General features: G+C 52.1%; 1 protein-coding gene across 2 annotated transcripts in view; it reads left to right on the top strand.

Annotated features, from left to right (window-relative positions):
• The window catches only part of TWF2 (twinfilin actin binding protein 2), a 26628-nt gene extending 6868 nt beyond the window's left edge, over nucleotides 1-19760 (top strand). For both annotated transcript variants that reach the window (XM_066195620.1, XM_066195619.1), the window contains exons 2-9: nucleotides 2619-2696; nucleotides 9666-9844; nucleotides 11149-11244; nucleotides 12007-12111; nucleotides 17240-17365; nucleotides 17459-17609; nucleotides 18020-18141; nucleotides 18309-19760. In XM_066195620.1, coding sequence (XP_066051717.1) covers nucleotides 2619-2696; nucleotides 9666-9844; nucleotides 11149-11244; nucleotides 12007-12111; nucleotides 17240-17365; nucleotides 17459-17609; nucleotides 18020-18141; nucleotides 18309-18476 — 1025 coding nt within the window. In that variant the 3' untranslated portion in view covers nucleotides 18477-19760. The remainder of the gene's footprint in view (nucleotides 1-2618; nucleotides 2697-9665; nucleotides 9845-11148; nucleotides 11245-12006; nucleotides 12112-17239; nucleotides 17366-17458; nucleotides 17610-18019; nucleotides 18142-18308) is intronic.

The raw sequence follows: 19760 nt of genomic DNA, 5'->3' as shown, positions 1-19760 counted from the left end.
AATATTTCAGGCACGCAAGCCATCTTGTCAAGTCTGCTGTGCCAATTAAGTTGTAATCATGCCATAATGAAGCAGTTGCTGAGCTCGTGCTCAAACCTTCCGTGGTTTGTTCCTCTCCCTCCTCACTGACTCTTGGCTCTGCGTTGTGAGAGGCAGAAGGGGACATTGGAGACACCGTGGTATTTTTATTTAAACGAAAATTGGTTTAAAAAGATCAATAGAATTAAATTGCAAGCCCCCTCTGAAGTTTTTTTGAAAGCTTTGCTGCTGTCTCCTCTGGAAATAGTCTCCCTCCTTGGAAGACCTTGTGGCATTTCCTGTGGTGCGCTTGTCTTCTCTGGCAGCATCCAGGCTTTTCCTCATCCTCTTCAACCCCTCGATACCTACACAGACCCCAGTCCTTGGCTGTCACTTGTCAACCAATTAACTGCCAACCATCCCAGCTGTTGATCTTCAGAGCACTCCTAGCATTTCCAAGTGGGCCACAGGGTTGCATTTTCCCAGACTCCTGATTTTCCAGACCCCTCACCTGCCTTTGGGTTCTGGGAAGGATGGGGTCAGACTGAAGGGATTCGCAAGCTGTTTACTGCTGCAGAGCTTTCCTGTTTCTTCCCTGAACTTGATATTATAGAAACATCCAAGAGCAATGTTATTCTCTCACAGTTTTGCACTGTAATAGGAATTGGTGAAACTTAATGCTTATTAAGAGCTTTTGTCTCCTGCATGAGGTTTCCTGGGTGTATAAATGTCTTCTTCTCTTCCTCTTCCGCCTTGTGTGTGTGCAATAACCACAGATGCTGCCAGAAGAAAACAGTCGCTCGCAACAGGGAAGGGGGGCTAAAAATATCATAGTATCCTTGGTTGGGCACAGCAGGAGCGGGCTGAGCTCCCAGCTGGCACTAGGAGAGAGTGATGGTCTGCTCTGGGAACTGGGAGAGCTTCATCCCTCGATGGTGTTGGAGGGAGCGTGCTTGTGGTGGGATTACCCCAGCAAATCTTCTGTTTGTCCCCTAAAGTGCCATGAAGGAGTGATGTGCCTTTGCTGGGGCGTCTGTGTGCCCATTCCTGCAGGGTCCTGTCAGGATGGCATCTCTGGGTTTGTGTGGGAGCTGCTGCCTGCAGGGGGCCAGCCTGGGAGCTTGTCCTCATGTGTGCCTCTTCTCTCCTCACCAGACCTCTGATCAGGGCAGAGCCGGTGGAGCAGATGCATCACAGAGGTGTCACCTGTGGGGGACAGGCAGGAGTTTCCTGGGAGCTCCCTGGGGATTCCTCCTCCCTCGGGGCTGGGGGAGCTGCAGGCAGTGCCCCAGCCCAGGATCTGCCTCCAGGGGACTGAGGGCACCACTGAGTGACAGTCCCTGGCTGCCTATGTCCCTTATGTGGGTGCCAGGTAACATCAAGACCCCTCCTGGGACTGTGCTGAGAGGGTACCCAGTGCTGGAGGGACTGCAGGGGATGGATGTGGCCCTTGTAGGGATGGCTTTCTTTGCCAAGTGCCTTAGCCTTATGGATGCTCTCGGGTTCCAGGTTGCTTCCTGCTGCTGGCTCTTTTGGCACAGCAAAGCACCAGGAGTGGAGGGGATGCTGATGGAGATTCCAAGCACGGATCCTGGTGTGGGCTAAGGGATCTCTGTCCAGATCTCTAATCTTTGCAACACCAGTTTCTTGAGTATTTCTAACAAGCAGGGCAGCTTTGAGCTCCCAAGGCCCCCTTTGCTGCACCACTGCATCCAGGAAAGGGCTTGGGTGGCTTTAGGAGGAGCCAGGCCAGGAGGTGATCCTTGTTGGGGGTTGGCCCCTCCGAGCCACATCTCCTGGGCTTTGCCTTCACACAGAGCGTGTCTTGGGTGGCACGGGGAGCTCCGTGCCAGTGGTGCTTCCAGGGTGGGCAGATGAAGTCTCCAGTGCTGGCTGTGGGCTGCTCCTTCAATATCCAGTGCCTCCAGCTGCCTCCTGGTAGGATGCTGAAGATTGGTTGCCGTTGCCTGGTGCTCAGGGAGCGGGGTGAGGAGGAACGCTCCCCAAAATGCTTCCCAAAAGCCTTCTGCAATCTAAGCCCTGCCAGCTCCAGGGCAAAGCCCTGGGGCTGTTGCCTTTCCCTTCCCCATGGGCTCAGCTTCAAACCAGGTTCTCCAGTTTGGAGTTGTGCTGGTTCCCAGCCGCTCGGGAGCAGCATCCTGCCGTGTGTCCCAAGCCCAGGACCTTACAGCCTGTCAGGACATCCTCCAGCCACCCCGACTATGCCAACCCTACCACTCTGTAAAGCCAATCAACTTGTCACTTGAGCTCTCCCTGCCTGCACTGGCCCAGCCATCATCTAAATTTGGGTGATTATGTTCACCCAGGCCAAGTATCAGGTTCTCTGGATCACATGTGCTCCCAGCTGCTATTTAACTCTGACGCCTCAGGGAGACGCAGCTCTTCTCTCCCAGCTTTTTGAGTTTTGTATTATTGTTATTTTTTATTATAATTTTTTTGGCACCAGGGATATAATTTTTTTTTTTTTTAAATTTTAAGTTTCTGTCCTGCCAAGTTGGTCTCCTTTCTGGTCAGTCACTGAGAAACCCAGCACCTGCTTTGATTGCTTAATCTGATCACGATGTTTTTGGTTCTTTCAGCCACCACAGAATTAAGGGACTTTTTTGCCAAAGCCCGAAATGGTTCAGTTCGGCTCATCAAGGTCATCATTGAGGACGGTAAGTCCCATTTTTTAGTGCTTTGATTTATACTCTGTCTATTCTCTGTTTCCTCTCCTCCTTTCTTCTTCACCACTGTGGTGCCAGCTTGTGTGTTTGGAAACCTGAAGGGAAATGCTGCTGGGGTTTCTGGGCATGTGGCAACCCAGACCTGAAATACCAGCCCAAATTTTGGGTGTGCTGGTGAGCAGCTTCTGAAGCCCCAGGGCAGCTCCAGTGGGAAGCAGTGACTTTGCCAGCAGAGCAATACCAGCCTGGGATCAGTGCTCTGTGGGGGCTTTTGCTGCTGCTGTGTCATATTTTATTATGGGATCCCTGTGACAGACTGCTGCAGGGACCCTGGGACCTTTGCCGGGGGTGATGCACAGCCACCTTCTCCCTCAGATGTGCCATCCCACACCTGGCGAGGAGATGCTGAGGGCTGGGGGGTGCCCTGTGGCTCAAGGCCCAGCACAGGCCCGCAGTGGCATCCTGTAAGGAATGCCACACTGAGACCCATCCCATCCCATGGGGCTGCACCTAGCCCAGGACACAGGCTGGCACCAACCTGTGTTTGTCCCATGGAATGGGTCCTTTGGGTGTCCTCTGCATCTGTCAAGCAAGTGAGCAGAGCTGAGCACTGATTGAATGTCCCAGCGGGCGGGGAGCTGCCCTGGTGTAGGTTTTCCATCACCTCGGCTTCATACAATTGCATATGAATGACTTGTTTCTCACAGCAGCAGGGACATTACTGCCCTGCCAAGCTGCTGTCACCACCTCCCCTGGGCGGGCCACCAGTGCAAACACCAAGGTGGATGTGGTTGTAAGGAGCCTGTGGTCATAAGGAGCCCACCTGACCTTTGGAGAGGCCACAACGTCCTGTTCAGAAGAGCAGCGTGACTGGAAATACATGGGACACATCAGTGGAATTGCAGCAAGGCTCAGTAGTATTGGCTTTGTCCTTGGCAAGGTCCCCATTGTTGGGGGATGAAGCATCCACATTGTTTCTTTGGAGTGTCTTTGACAACAATTTTGTCCTCTCAGCTTCTTTTGCTTTTAAAAAGTAGGAATCAGGTTTGTGTTAGGATAAGTCATGCCTGTCCCTAAGCCTGGACTTGGGATGCTTAGGGCTTGTGCCACCGTTTTTAGGTTGTGGCTGCTGATGCCAGCAAGGGAGACTTTTTATCACCAATGGAAAACATTTCCCACTATCTCGGCTCTGGCTGAATGGGATTTATTTATCTGTCCATTGTCAGCAGCAGAGCCACCACTCTTCTGTCACACAGGGGACATCAGCCTGCTGGTACCCAGCAGTGAAGGACCTTTGGGCACTAACCTGTGGCCAGGCAGATGTCACAGCCAGACAGATGGAAGCTCACTCTGGAATGGAAGTGTCCAGAACTTCCTGGGGCGACATGCCAGCTGCCCTGCCTGAACAGGGGATGTAGAAGAGGAGATCCCTCTCTGGCCTGGATGGCTTGCAATACCTTTTGCCCTATGGAGAATTTGTCTTGGGGCATGTTGGAGCAGGCAACAGTGACTAGAAGGAGAGGAAGATGGTGCAAGGAGCCTTATGGCAGATGCTCTGTGTTTGGGCATCTCCAACACCACCATTGTGGCTGAGTGACCCTTTGGGAGAAATTAGAGAGGTCATTTTGCCTTTGGAGAGTGACTGGGAAGAGCTGAGATTGGATGGAGGAGGGAATAGGGGAGCAGGATGTACACCAGGACTCAGCAGCAGTTTCCTGGCATGAGAGCAGCTTGTGCTCCAGTGTGTTTTTAGATGATGCTCTGCTCCTCACTGTCAGCAGGACTTGGGACAAGATTGACTTTGTGGACTTCTCCGTTGGATGCATTTCTTTATTCATAGGTGGTGGTGTGCACTGAATTTTGTTGATTGGCACCCACCAGAGCCATGGGCAGGGCAGCCTTGTGGAGGCATTTCAGAGCAAGGCAGGGTGTGCTGGGGGCACCTCCAAGGCCAGAAACACTCCCAGCTCTGCTTTTCCAGCAGCAGCTCCTGGTACAAACAGAGCCTGGTGTAGCCAGTGCTGTATAACTTTGCTGAAGGGTGTCTGCTCTGAGTTTCCCCTTTCTGACACTTCCCATGGAAGAAAATTTGTCCCTGAATGGATTGAGGAGAACTGCAAAGAGCTCAGGGGAAAGTTGAAGGCTGCCAGGTTACAGCAGCACGGCTGGGGTCCGGCTGAGTCACAGCCCGGGAATAGCCTGGGGTGACTCAGCACTGATTGCTTCGTGCATAAGGTGTTGGTTTGTTTTGCAGAGATACCCTCCAGCTGCCAGTGGGTTTGGCCCTCTGAAATTCCTGCAGTTTCTTCAGGATCTCAGGCCTTTGTGATGAACAAATTCTTTCACGGAGCTTTGTGTTTATTTTAGGAGTACACTGAGGTTTTTATGCTTGCCTTTCTCCAAACAGGTAGTTTTGCCAAAGGTGAAGTACTTCGGGCACCTTGTTCTCTGCTGTCCTTGTTACTGAACCAGTGACTTGTGCCACCCATGCACAAATAACTGGATTCAGTAGTGGTGGCAGATGCCAGGACAGTGCTGGGCAGGAGAGGGCTATGCTGCTGTCACAGGGGATGTCCTGCCTGGGTGGGAAGAAAGGGTAATTCCTCCCAAACCCTTCATTCCTTAACTATTTTTCTTGAAAGCTTTCTTGCCATGAGATTTGGAGCTGCTTAGCTGAATGGGTTGGGAGGGAGAGGGTTGTACCCAAGCCAAGGGGCTCCCTGGCTCCCAGTGGCAGTGGGGCTGTGGGCAGAGGTCCTGGAAGGGCATGTGCCCAACCAAGCATGCCCTCAAGTGCTAATTGTCTAAGGCCCCAAAACATTTTTCTTTGGCAGCTCCAGAATTTCTTATGTCTTGTTCTGAGTCCCGTAATCTCCCCCCCTGACCTTTCTGTATCTACAAACATTATGTTACGGTTGTAGGTTGGAGACAGACACGCGACAGGACTCACAAAGATCATTCGACAAGACAGCCCAGATTTATTATGGCCTCCCCCTTTTATAGGGGGTTCAAAATTCCATGCCTGAACACTGATTGGTCAGGATCTCAGCCCTGCCCAGCTCCCTGGCCAATGACATGTCTGCATTCAGGATTGAATGGGATTGACTGGGGTCCCTGTTTGAATTCAAATCCATCCTATAATTTCTCACCCAGGACTTGTTCACTTCTTTTCTATATCGAGCTAGGCTAGCTGAATTGTATTTCTTATTTATGGCCAAATTTATCTGTCCAGTTACAGACCAGCTGTGCTGTGACAATTCCCCCTTTCTGTTTTATTAAAAAGATGCAAAGTGTTCTTTGTTATTCTTCCTGCAAGGGCCCTTTGCAGACAGGATGACAAAGACAGTATGAGCGTAGTTTGTATGAGACTTTGTACCCAACTGACAAACCTGGCTCTCCCTAGCCAGCGATGTATCTTATGTACTCCTGGAGCTGCAGCACTGGTATCCAGGAGCTGTCAGGTGAGATCACCAATAACACAATCCTTCAGGCTACCATGTAGCAGGCTAACTGCTTAGAAGTTACAACTTAACACTGCAAACAAGAAACCATTCAACTTTTAGAACCCTGGGAAAAAACTAATTAACAGAAGAAACAATTTGTAAACAAATAAAATCCTTAAATAAACTGTCGCTTCAAGAGTCCCAGATTTCCATGAGGCAGGTGGACAAGTTGTTTCAATCATTGCTCCACACAGGGCTCTACGATGGTCTGTTTAGGATCTGCTAGGAGGGTGTTGCTTGTGGTCCCAAGCAGGACGTAGTGCATGGCACACACATCTGGCTGGTATCTATCGTGTTCTGGTGTCCATGGAGACACAAGCATGTCTCTGTCCCTAGGTCATAAGATCCTAAGGACCTTCCTGTGATAAGGTCTTTCACCATTACTTTGGGCTTGAGTGACTGGGCATCACTGGCTGATTGTAATGATAAGAAGTGATTTAAAATGACTGGGTTCTGGGAATTTTCTGATATTGTCAAATGATTTAGTGTACAGATAACTTTAGCTATTCTGCACTGTGGAGTCTTACCACACATTCCTTCCTTCTGTTTACCGAGTATACATTTTAAAGTGCCATGTGCATATTCCATGATGGCCGGTCTTGTGGCTGTGCAGGGAACACTAGTGTGGTGTGACACACCCCAGAGCTGTAGGAATTGTCTTGTATTTTGTGAAATGTATGTAGGGCCATTGTCTGTTTTGATGGTATGGGGGATACCTAAAGCAGCAAAGGCTGCTAGCCAATGTGCAATGGTATCCCGACTTTTTTCTCTTGTATGTACTGAAGCCCCTATAGATGATGAAAAGGTTTCAATTGAGACATGTACATATGGTAAATGGCTAAATTCAGGGATGTGTGTGACATCAGTTTGCCAGATTTGCAAAGCATGCAGTCCACGAGGGTTTAACCCCATCTGCAGTGGTGCAATGTGGCCTTGGCAGTCAGCACAGGTGTTAACTATGTTACGAGCCTCTGTGTTTGACAGCTGGAATTGTCGCTGTCGGGTTCAAACGCCTTGGTTGAAAAAATCGTGTGATACCTTTGCTTGTGCAAGCAAGTCTGGCTGTGGTGCTCTCCAAGCAGGGCCAGCTAGCCAATCTGCTTGAGCATTGCCCTCTGCAATGGAACCTGGTAAATTTGTGTGATATCTGATATATAAGATGTAATAAGGGCAAGTTTTGGCTTGGATGGTATGGCACAGAGTTTTTAGTAAGTCAAATAATGGTGCATTGTCAATTTCTCTTAATAGTGCCGAACCAATCTCTTTGTAATATCAGCTACATGGCAGAGTCAGTCACAACATTTAGAGGAATATGGGGAAAATGTTGGAAAGCCATGGCTACAGCACATAGCTCTACTAGCTGAGGTGATCTCCTCTCACAGCCTTCCAATATTTGCCACCCACCTTCTTCGTTCCATGTTACAATGGCTTTTCCCGTTTTTCTAGAACCAGCGGTGAATACTGTAACACGTTTGAGGGGTGTGTGGCGGTTCAGAGGTTTTAGAGACAGTGCAGTTTCCCCACTTAACTGCAGTAATTTATGACTTGGTAGGTGGTAAGTAATTTGTCCTGAGAAATTTTGCAGGGCACTTTGTAAAGCTGTGCTGTTGGCAAAGCACCATTCTAATTGCTCTTGTATCACAGGTATAATAATTTTTGAAGGATCTCTATCATTCAATTGTAAACACCTCTGGTGGCATTTGATAATTAATTGTGCAATCAGCTCAGAGACAATAGGTACCATCTTTTTTGGTTGATGAGGCAGAAACATCTGCTCTAGAATGTGCAAAGGTTTAGGCCAGTGAGTATCCTACTGTTTAATAATACCAGGTTTGGCTGAATCTGTGAGAGTTCTTTTATGGTTGGGGCTGCTATTAAGATATTGTCTGTGTAGTGGTAACAGTATGCCCCTGGAAATTGTTCTCTCGGTGATGAGAGTGCCTGTGCAACGTACCATTGATGAATTGTGGGGCTGTTTTTCATCCCCTGTGGTAAAACTTTCCATTGACAACATTCCACTGATGCAGCATTATTCATGGATGGCACTGTGAAAGTAAACTTTGGGGTATCATCTGGGTGTAATGGAATAGGGAAAAAATAATATTTCAAGTCCATGATCAGAATGTGTCAGGTGGCAGGTATCATGGTAGGAGATAGCATGCTAGGTTGCAAAGCACCCATGCTTTCTATTACTGCACTGGTTTTTCCCAAGTCATTGAGCGATCTCCATTTACCAGATTTCTTTTTTACAACAAATACCAGGGTGTTCCAAGGGCTCATAGATGGTTCTTTGTGCCCCTGAACTAGTTGTTCTTGTACCAGGGCTTTTAGAGCATCCAGTTTCTCCTTTCCAAGGGACTACTGTGGTACTCACAGAGGCTGAGTAGTGAGGTATTTTAGAGCTAATAAATGGATACTTAACACCTTTCAATACAGTGGCCCTGTAATCTCCCCGCAGACCTTTTTGTATCTACAAACATTATGTTACGGTTGTAGGTTGGAGACAGACACGCGACAGGACTCACAAAGATCATTCGACAAGACAGCCCAGATTTATTATGGCCGCCCCCTTTTATAGGGGGTTCAAACTTCCCATGCCTGAACACTGATTGGTCGGGGTCTCAGCCCCGCCCAGCTCCCTGGCCAATGACATGTCTGCATTCAGGATTGAATGGGATTGACTGGGGTCTCTGTTTGAATTCAAATCCATCCTATCATTTCTCACCCCAGACTTGTTCACTTCTTTTCTATATGGAACCCAGCACCACCACTTTTCCACCCAGCCATCCCAAAGCTTGACTTAACCCTCGCTACGGTGTGGATTCATGTCTGTAGGATGCCTGCACCCCTCCAGGATGGGGACTGTGGGACATCCCTGCTGCCCACAGACATGGGCTTTGGGTATCAGCTTTGATTTTGACCCCTGTGAGGTTACAGGGGATCCAGTGAGAGTAGCTTTGGCTCATCATCCTGGATTTTGCTGACACCTTTACTTTTCTCAGCACCCAAAATGTTGGTGGTTCTCTCTGTCCCTGCTGAGGTGTTCTAGTGACCCTAGGGCTTGTCCAGGTGGGATGGGGGAGGTCTTGTGTTCCCCTGTGAGCAAGGAGGGATGGCTGGGGACTGCAGAGCTGGTGGGAGCAGAAAGGAAGGACACCACAGGTGGTCACCAGAGAGGAGACTGCTGGTGAGAAACATGGAAGGAGAAGAGATGGTTGACAGGAGGCTGGCAGAAAACCAGCCCTCCACAGCAGCCACAGCCCCTTGGTGTCTCCTGGGGGGTCATCCCTGGGAATGTACACTCTTCCATGTGACTCGAGGTTATAATTTCTTCTTCTTCAGTACAGCATCATTGTTGGTGGTGAAGCAGCATTCACCCCTTAATGAGCCACCATCTGGTCCTGCAAGATGAGCCTTGCTTTTGTCTAACACCACCTTTCCTGCCTTCTCCTTGCAGAGCAGCTCATACTGGGAGCCCACAAAGAGCTGTCCCGGCGCTGGGACGCTGACTATGACGCCTTTGTGCTGCCCTTGCTGGATGAGCAGCAGCCCTGCTACGTCCTGTACCGCCTGGACAGCCAGAACGCCCAGGGCTACGAGTGGCTCTTCATCTCCTGGTCCCCCGACAGCTCCCCGGTGAGCTCCAGGCCTGGCACCCAGCCTGGGGACTGGGATGTGCTGGGGAGGTGCAGGGGGAGGAGGTGCTGGCCAAGGGAGCTTCGCCCTGGGGCTGAGGAGGAGCTTTCACACCCTCTGTCATGGCGCCTGGGCTGAGAAATGGAGATTGCTGTGGGGATGGGGGATTTTTTAAGACACAAAGAGGTAAACTTTGGGACTGTGTCTCTGTCCTATTTCAGTGCTAGGTGAGGAGATGGAGGAGGTGGGGTGTAGAGGGGGAGTGGTGTGGACCAGGAGGCCAGGATGGAGACATCCCACCATGGCTCTGGCCATTGCTGGGAAGAGCTGGCACTGACACTGATTTGCCTCCAGCCTGGCCCTGCTCTGCTTGAGGCTGATGCAGAGTGTCTGCCAGCCCTGCTCCAGGCCTTGCTCCAAAATCAACTCTTGGAGAGTGGGCACAAAAGAGCTGGTTGGATGGGAAACAGTTTTAGAAGATGTCAGTGGTACAGCTTGGAAAATGCCATCCTGTTGAACACATCTCTGTAACGGGTCTGATATTTACTGATGTGTGCTTGTCTTCTATTTACATACTTATGTGTGTATATATATGTGTATGTGTGTATACATATTCCTATGTGTATATTTGTTATACATTTATATCTTATATTTATATACTAATATTTATTATCTATGAGCTAGATAGATTTACTGCCACATTAATACATGCGCTGGTCACGGATATAAAAATATATATACAAGTGATATATGTGTAATTTTATATTCATGTGTATATTTGTGCATGTGTACATGTACATATACATGTGTATATATAATAACATATTTTTCAAATATGTGTATCTTTCAACAAACCACAGAGGCTCTCACTGCAGAAGCACAGTGTGCCCAGGAGCACTTGCCAAAGCTCTTCCCTGCATTCTGCAGAATGATGCAATAGAAGTGCCAAAGGCAAAAGTCACTTTTAAGTGGCTCTGTGGTATTTGTACCTCCTCCAACCTAGGCGCTGGTGAGAAGTGCTGCTCTGGAGCTCAGGGACTAGAAAGCAAAGCATGGAGTAAACTGGTGGATTGTGGGCAGCACTTGGCAAGGCTGCAGCCACGGAAATAGTGCTGGTGGGTTTTCCCAGCTGATCCCTACCTAGGGATGCTGCCATTAAAAATCAGACTGAGTAGAAACTCGGTGGGTGCTCCCAGGAGAAGCTGAGGTGTGTGGAGCCTGTGGTGGGATGGTGGCTATGACACTGGGCACCTCTCTGGTTGCCGGTGCCCGTGTGTGACAGCACTGCCACCCCTGTCCTGCAGGTCCGGCTGAAGATGCTGTACGCTGCCACCAGAGCCACTGTGAAGAAGGAGTTTGGTGGGGGGCACATAAAGGATGAGATGTTTGGCACAGTGAAGGTACGGTGGTGGGTTCTGGGCAACCTTCTGGCTCTGACCCTGAGCTTCAGCAGCCTGTACAGAGTTTGTGGGTGGTGGGATGTGGGATGCTGGTGTTTGGTGAGGGAACAGCAGGGTGTTGATCCTCCACACTGCTCCCTTCATGGCCAGTGCTGCTTTGTCCTGCCTGCTTGGCTGTGGTCTGTGATAGAGAATGTGGGAGAGGTGGGAGGAAGGCTGCAAGATGTGGAGCTTTACGCTGAATGGGAGAAGAAGTGCCAGGTGGTGGCAGTGTCACTCCAGCAGCGAGAGCTGCCTCCACACTGGGGTTATCTGCTGCCTTTCATGGAGGTTTCTCCTTCTCTTCTGTGGGCAGAGGGAGCTGCACAGCCAGGGCCTCCTGGACATCAGTCCTGCTGGGGCCTCTAGTACTGGTGGAATCCAGGGAGCATTCCTGTTCTTCTCCAGGGTCCCTCTGCTGCACCTGGGCTATGGGCTCTGCCTTTCACTCTCACTTCCATGCTCATGAGCTTCATCAAAGAGCCAGAGGAGGCCACTGCCAGAGCATGGGTGACTGGGGAGGGGCAGAGTGCTCAGAACAGGCAAGTCGAGTGTGGGATTTGCATGGAGGAATCCAAGAGCTTTTAGGTTGATCCTCCAGGATCAAGGGTCAGGAGGGAGCCCGAGACTCACTGGGTTGCTCAGACTCACCTCAAGGCTGAGGGTACATCCAGCCCTGCAGGATGACCACCCGTGACACTTGCCCTGTGCCTCTGTCTGCAGGAGGACGTGTCCCTGAGCGGGTACCAGAAGCACGTGTCCTCCTGCTCTGCCCCAGCCCCGCTGACCGCAGCCGAGCAGGAGCTCCAGCAGATCCGCATCAACGAGGTGGGTGTCCAGCACAAGTGGGACAGGTGGCTGTCCAGCAAACAGCCCTGAGAGAGGATGTCTGAGGCCCTCTGGGCACAAAGGGGTGAAGGATGCAGGGAGTGAGCATTCAGCTAAAAGGGATGGCTCATTTTTACTTCTCTCTCTGCTGTTTAAACCATTCCTATCCTTCTCAAGGTGGATGTGCACCCTCACAGTGAAATGGTAGCATAAAGAGGAATTTACACTACTCTTTTTTTTCCCTTGCTTGGACATGAGCTCAGGACTGTGTTTTGCTGACAGTCAGGAGATGGTTTGGGGCCGAAAGCAGGTCTCTAACCTGTGGGTATTGGAGCAAAAGCCAAAGCTGAGTTTGAAGATAGGGAAGAATTCAGGCTTATCTTTCGACTGCAGCGACATCCTCTCCCATACACTTCCTTTATGTCTATAAATACGAGGGATGCTGTCCCAAGAAATACGGATCTTAGCCTGTATTTGGGTGCTTATGTGCTGGAAAGGATGTGGAAGTGGCACAGGGTAGGGCTGGGGGCACACAAGGCAGAGTCACCATTGTTCCCTGCTGGCCTTTCACAGCCTCTGTGGTGCTGTGACACACTGAAGCAGAACAGGGGGTGTGCTTACTGTGTGGGAAGACCACTTGGAAGCAGTATTTTTTTTGGGGGGGGGAATGTGGGAATTTCCCTTATGCATGGAAAGCCTTCCTCTCTAGAGGAGCATCCCTCTCTTCACCTGTGCCATTGCTGTGGTGCTCATGGATGGATCAGGACACGTGTGGGAGATGGGAAGCCAATCAGCCTCATGGCATTAATTAATGGCACAGATGAGGTGGGAAGTTTCAAGTTTCTACCTGTTGAAGCAGGTCTGGGGGTGGTTTCCACCTGCCAAAGCAGGTCTGCAGGTGGCAAAGTTGAGGGACATTTAAAAGATGCCACCAAGGTGGGTCTTAGGGGAGTTATCCCAGCTCCCAGCCTGGAGGGCCTGGGAAGAATTTGTTCTGGAGGATCCAAGGAGATGCCCATGTTTGGAGAAGAGAGAGGTGCTGATGGTGACTCTGTGGCTTGTTTGGCACCTTGGGACATCTGAACTTAATGATCCTTGAGGGTCCCTTTTGACTCAGCTGATTCTGTGGTCTGCCATCACTTTGTCTGGTCTGTGCTGCAGGATTTAGTAGTTTTGGCTGCTGGGGTATGTCTTACATGGTTGTATGGCCTAGGGAAGTGATGCTTGTGATGCTCGTTGATCTGCCTCATTTTCCTTCCCACCCGCTCTTGCCTTTGTGAGATGCAGCTCCTGGATGGAGATGCTGCTGCTGTCTGATTTGTTGGGGGTTATTTTAAGGGTACATGGTCCCCTGTGTCAGCCTAGGCCACAGGGAGAAGTCACTGACATTAATAAAGAGATGAAGATAAATATATTTTTGCCTGTGGATTTAAAGGTGGGAAGCAGCAAAGTGGTGGGTGTTCTAAGGGGTCTCTGTGTTGGTGTTGCAGCTGCTCAGCCTTGGACAGGGAGCAGAAGGCAGTGGGAGCTATAATTTTGGTGCTTGGTGCTGTTCTGGCCTCCCCAAGGTGGGAAATCTCAGGACTTTCAGTAAATGCAGCGTTGAGGCAGTTTCTGGAGCCCCACAAAGCAGATGGTTGTGATTGAGGGGGAGTGTAAGGGAGCAGCTCACAACCTGTAGCACCCTGCTCAGTACAGTGATGCCTCCAGCCTTGTTCCTTGCCTGCAGCTTGCAGGGACCCTTGTGCACAGGTTCTGGGGGCCTGGAGTGTGCTTGCCCATGACAGCTGAGTCTGGAGGAGCAGATCCAAAGTGTGGGAATGAGTAGTGAGGACCAGCACTGACCTGGGAATCAGCCCTGGGGCAAGCCCTGATCTCAGCACTTCTGTGTGTCTGCCCAGGCCCCTGCAAGGTCCAGGACCCTGTGCACCACCTTGTGTTCAACCAATCCATTAGGATTTCAGAAGTGACACAAGGGACATGGTTTCTTTAAAAGCCACCAGCCCACAAAGCACTTTGCTGTGCCCCTCGCCTGGAGCTGCTGCTGGTCCCACTCCCCTCCCCTCTCATGCCGTGGACTCACAGCCTTCCAAGAGACTGGCCAGACTTGCAGCCTTCATCCCACACATGGCTGTGTTTCTGGGCAGGCAGAAGCTGCCTGGGATCCTCCCCAGGCACCAGACGGGTGTGGAGATTGGATGGGAAGAGTAGGGCAGGATAGCCCGAAGGGGCTGGTGAGGGCTGCAGGGCAGCAGCTTCAGGGCCAGCACAGTGGCCTTTGACACTGAGCAGGGAAGGACTCAGGTTTGCACGTTCCCCAGGGAGCTGCCCAGACCTTGGGAAAGCAGGTTTTAGGCTATGGCTTGAGGATTGGATAGACAGAGGTGATGTCATGAGTTAACCCCCTTTTTGATAGCTGGGGGGGAGCTCATGGGAATTTGCCCCCTGCTTTATATATATATCTTTTTTTTAATATCTGGAAAATGCCAGCTTTACTGAGCTGATAGTTGTCAGCAGACCGTGGGTTAAGAAACAGCTTTGAATTTGGCATTGAGCTCAACACCCACGACTGGGGAGTCTTTGTAGAAGTGTTGCAGGTTCAGAAACATGGGTGGAGGGGGAGCTGGGCATATCCTATTGGGAGGCCCATGGGGCAGAAGAAGGCAGCCTTGGAGCTGGGAGAGGAGGCAGGAGAATTGAGAAGAAACAAAGATGGGGGTGCCATTGCTGTGTGTAAGGGACTGTCCTTCACAGCTGCCCCACAGTGTTGGTGGGACTTTGCCAGGAGCCTCCCATGAGGATTTTGCCATAAGGCAGAGAAATGCTTCTTAGGCAGGGTCAGCACCACGCCAGGAGGGACGAAAGAGGAGGAGAAAATCAAACCTAAAGAAAAGGAGATAATCTCCCAGGCAAGCCTGCTGCTGGCAAGGTTGGGAGGCTGGGATGTGGCATGTGCTCAGCTGTCCCATGCACTGCTCCCAGGCTGTGCCCTGGGAAGTGTTTCAGGCAGCCAGTTTTTAATGTTTTTGAAAAGGGAAGGAGTTGAAAATACAGAGGTATATGGGGGAGTTGATGTTGCTGGGACAAATTTCCATCTCTTGGTGTTTTTGGACTTCAGTGTGCTTTTTGTTGGAGCTAAGGTCTCTACGGTTCCGCTGTAACTCTCCTGGTCTTCTTGCATTTATGGGAGAGGAAGCTGGGCTTCTGGAGGTGCTGGCAGTGGTGATGTCCTTGTACTGCACCTCTCCACAGGGTGGGACCAGGTGAACTTGTGTGTGCCCTGAATCCCTGGGCACTTGCCCTCAGGCCCTTGCTGGTGCCATGGCACCCTGGGGATAGTAGGACAGCAGAGCTGGAGGTCAGCTGGACTTCCTGCCCACCTGAGCAATTACTTCCCTTTCCAGAGAGCTGCACATCAACATCCTGCTCATCCTCCAGGATGCTTGTCATGGATAGAGACTTGAACTTTTTTTTTCCTCACAAACCTTCCATATATGCTCCTTGGTGGAGGATAGCCCAAAAGCTATTGCTGCAAGTGCTGGAACTCCTCCAGACCCTGGGTTGGGGCCACCCTGAGTGGGGACCCAGGAGGAGATTGGGGCAGGGATGGGCTCTGCACAGGGGTATTGGTGGAGACCCTGCATGCCCAGGCTCGGGGCTGCCCAGGCTCTCCCTCCCGCTCCCCCCCAGCACTGGCATCTCCTGTGTGGTTTTTTGCTGCTCTCCCTGCCCACATCACCAGGATCAGCCTTCCCTGTCCTCCAGCAGAGGGGGGGTGCAGCTCCCTCCTCCTGGCACATCTGTGTGTCCCCCACCCCTTCTCCTTTCACACGAGGACCGCCCTCCCTGCGCCGGGTGCCGTTGACAGTGTGTCTCCTCTCCCCACGCTCGCAGGATTCCTGTTCCCAAGACTCAAGCACTGAGATGGTAGGCTGCTCTGCCCGCTTGATGCCCGGTTTCTCCTTCTCCTGGCAGTGCTTTCCTGCATGCTGTGCTCCGGGCATCATCTCCCCGGAGTGTGGGTACTGTGTGGGGCTGCTGTAGCAAAGGGCAGCCTGTAAAGAGACCCACTTTGGTGCTGCCGAGTGGTTTTTTAGATGTCAGCTCAAACTCTTGTGTTTCTCTTGGCATGCCTTGACTTTTCTTCCTTTTTTCTATCAGGGGGAGGGAAATGAAGAAAGAAAAAAAAAAAAGCCATTAAGGTTGGACTCTATCCAAAATCCCCAAAACCGATCCCAAAAGAAAGGGACCCACACTCACTGCAGAGCACCTGGGGTAGTGTTGCTGGAGTGTTTCCCTGGGAGGGGGTCTTGAGGTGGGTCTGCCATCGGGGTGACACCGTCTCCCTGTATTCTGTGGCAGATGGTGGGGGGCTGTTGCTGCTGCCCATCGCTGGTAGAGTACCCCGACCCCGAGGAGGTATGGTGTGCCCGGCGCGTCCTGCCCTTCTCCCTCAGCCCCCACCAGGGACCCCTGCTGTGGCTGGATGGAGGCACCTGGAGCGATTTGATGTCTCTGCAATCTCTTTCTCTCCCCTCTTTGAAGTGGGGTTTGGTCTCCTGGACTAGGGGGTTTGCTCGGGATATGGCTGGCAGCTTCTGCCTTGTAGGGCTTGTGGGGGAACGGCAGCTGGGATCTTTCTGAGCTGTGGATCTCCAATCCCCAACTCTGGTGTTGGAGGGAATGTCTGTCTGCTGCAGGTAAACCCCCTGAGGAGGGCGGGGTGCCCAGCTGAGTGCTGTGATTTCAAGGCTCCCCCTGTCACCCACAGGTTGCAGTTGGAGATGATCAGAGAGGACACGTGCCAGTGCTGGTCACAGCATCCCTGCCAGGGATTCACTGGCAAGCGTTGGTTTTGAGCTGGTCTTTGCTGAGAGTGAAGTAGGAGGTGTGGGGGTGCATGGCTGGGGCCAGGTGATGTCCTGGAGAGGTGGGATGGTGACAAGCGCCACCATCCTGAGCCTGGCTGACTCCCTGTGGTTTAAGGCCATGATCCCTGTGGGGCACGTGTGTCAGGCAGCTCCTTGGATGAGAAGCCTTTAGCTACAGAACCAGCTGGTTTTCCTATTTCTCCCTTCCCCACCCTTTGCCACTGTGCCCTGACGCTTGAGGTGATCTCCATCCCCAGGTGAAGACAGAGATCAGCGTGGAGAGCAAGCACCAGACACTGCAGGGCCTGGCCTTCCCCCTGCAGCTGGATGCCCAGCAAGCCATCCAGGCTCTCAAGCAGAAGAAAATCAACTACATCCAGCTGGTAGGTCCCTCACATGGCTTCTCTGTGCCCTACTCCCCACATCCTGCTGCTGTCTCTCACTTCCATCTGCTCCCTGTCCCCTCTGTCCATCAGAAGCTGGATCTGGAGCGGGAGACCATCGACCTGGTGCATACGAGCCCCACAGAGATCACTGACCTGCCCAAGAGGATCCCCCAAGACTCTGCTCGCTACCATTTCTTCCTGTACAAGCACTCACACGAGGGAGATTACCTGGAGTCTGTTGGTGAGAGCCTCAGCACTGGGAAAGGCCAGTTTGAGCCTGTGCCAATCCCTGTTTTCCCTGGACCATTGGTCACACGGGGAGCAAGCAGGGATGGGGATAGGGATGGTACAACAGGGAACCTTGAGTCAGTTCCCTCCCGTAGTGGGTGCTGGCAAAGCCTTTGGTGCCATGTGCAGAGCAGGTCTCTGGGTGCTGCCACAGAGGATTTGGTGGTGGGTGGTTTGGTTTTCTCCGGTGTTGCAGGAGCACCAGGGGACATTTGGGAGGGGTGATGGATGGCATGCTCACCCTCTGTTGCTGGATGTTATCTGGGACTCTGGGCTGGAAAAGCCGTGAGCAGGGTGGGATGCAGCCGGTGCTCTCTGGCCATGGGCCTGGGCAGTGCCACAAGCCCTGCTCTCTTTTTGCAGTCTTTATCTACTCCATGCCTGGGTACAAGTGCAGCATCAAGGAGCGCATGCTCTACTCCAGCTGCAAGAGCCGGTTGCTCGACACTGTGGAGCAGGAGTTTTGTCTGGAGATAGCCAAGAAGGTGAGTATGAGCCCCCCCAGAGGCAATGGAGCTGGACACTCCCATGGAACTGTGCTGCAGCCTTGGTCCAGCCGCTCTGATGGGCTTGGGGGTGGAGTTGGGTGCCCCAAAGGCGGGTGTCAAACCCCAAGGGAGCTCCTGAGCCCGCGTTTCCCGTTGCTGGGCAGATCGAGATCGACGATGGCGCGGAGCTGACGGCGGAGTTCCTGTACGAGGAGGTGCACCCCAAGCAGCACGCCTTCAAGCAGGCCTTCGCCAAGCCCAAGGGGCCCGTGGGCAAGCGGGGACACAAGCGGCTGATCAAGGGGCCGGACGAGAACGGCGAGGACAGTTAGATCCCGCAGGGCCAGCGGTGAACGGACACCATCCCTGCGGCGTTTCCCGCCTTCCTCTCCGCTGACCTGGGGATCTTTCCCTCCATCTCAGCCTTTTTTTTTTTTTCCTGTTTTTTTGTTTTTTTTTTTTTTTTGTCTTCTTACCTTTTTTTTTCCTGTTTCATTCCTTTTTTAAACATCTGGATGGCTTGTTGCACCTGGGGGTAGAGCAATGGGGAGGGTTCGGGGTTGTCGCTGTTTCTTTTCCTCGTGTCCTTGTGCAGACCCCGGGGTTGCGGGGGGAGGATGGGAGCAGCAGAGCCATGTCCCCAGCCTTGCTCCTGTCCCCCTCAGGATCACAGCCACTGCTCTCGGTGTCCTCTGGGTGACTGAAAGACACACTCACCTGAAAGCTGCTCTATGCAAAGGGAAGGGGTTAGCACTGGGATTCCTGTTTGAAAAGAGAAAATGCTTCTTCCCCTGCCCCCCCAGCCTCCAGACTTTGTTCCCCTGTCCCACTCTTGGTGTGCATGGCCCCTCTGCCCCAGGCCTGGAGCGATCCCGCACCCCCTCAGGGTGTGGGCAGGACCCCCTGTGGGGTGGGCTTTGCTTCCTGTGGGATGGGAGTTTCTCCCTGCAGAGAGCCAGGCAGCGGGAGGTGGAAGTTCCCCACTGAGTCCTGAGCTCAGCCCGGACCTGGAGGAAGGTCACTCTGCCTTTGGGTGATGTTTGCATCCCCTTTTTGAACTGCCCCAGTAAGGTTTTCCCCCTCAGAAGGAGCTATTACAGCCCTGACTCAGCCCTATCCCTGTTTAGGATGGGAGCTGAGGGGTTCCTGAGCCCTGGTCCCCTACTCTCCATTCCCCAGCCCCCACCATTACCTTACCCCCCAGGTTCTCAGCTGGGTCTCCGGGCTGGGGCAGCCCCATGTCTCAATAATCACATGGGCTACCCCAAAGCCTTGTGTGGGGGAGCATGGCAGCCCCTGTGTGCCCCGGGGGATGTCCCCAGCCACCAAGGGCCATCACTGGCTCCACGGTCCGCGCTTGGCACTGTGATTTGGGCTGCACTGGGGGCTTGGGGGGAGAGCACCTTGCTGCTGGGTACCAGCAAGGGCTCGAGAGCCACCTGCCTCCCTGAGAGGATGGAAAAGGGGTCAGTGAAGGCTGCCCTCTGCTTTCCAGCTGTGACAGTGAACGTCCCAGTGTTGCCTTGGCTTCGGCGGAGTCAGGGGGTTGAAGCTGGGGGGAGCAGAGCACACTGTACTGAACGCTGTATTTTCTAAAGAATAAAGTATTTTTAAAA

Source organism: Chamaea fasciata, unplaced genomic scaffold, assembly GCF_029207755.1.
Source record: "Chamaea fasciata isolate MVZ Bird 193981 ecotype frontalis unplaced genomic scaffold, bChaFas1.0.hap1 SCAF_13, whole genome shotgun sequence".
NCBI classification, from domain to species: Eukaryota; Metazoa; Chordata; class Aves; order Passeriformes; family Sylviidae; genus Chamaea; species Chamaea fasciata.
Note: the sequence above shows the minus strand (reverse complement) of the source record. Positions and strands in the feature narration are given on the sequence as shown.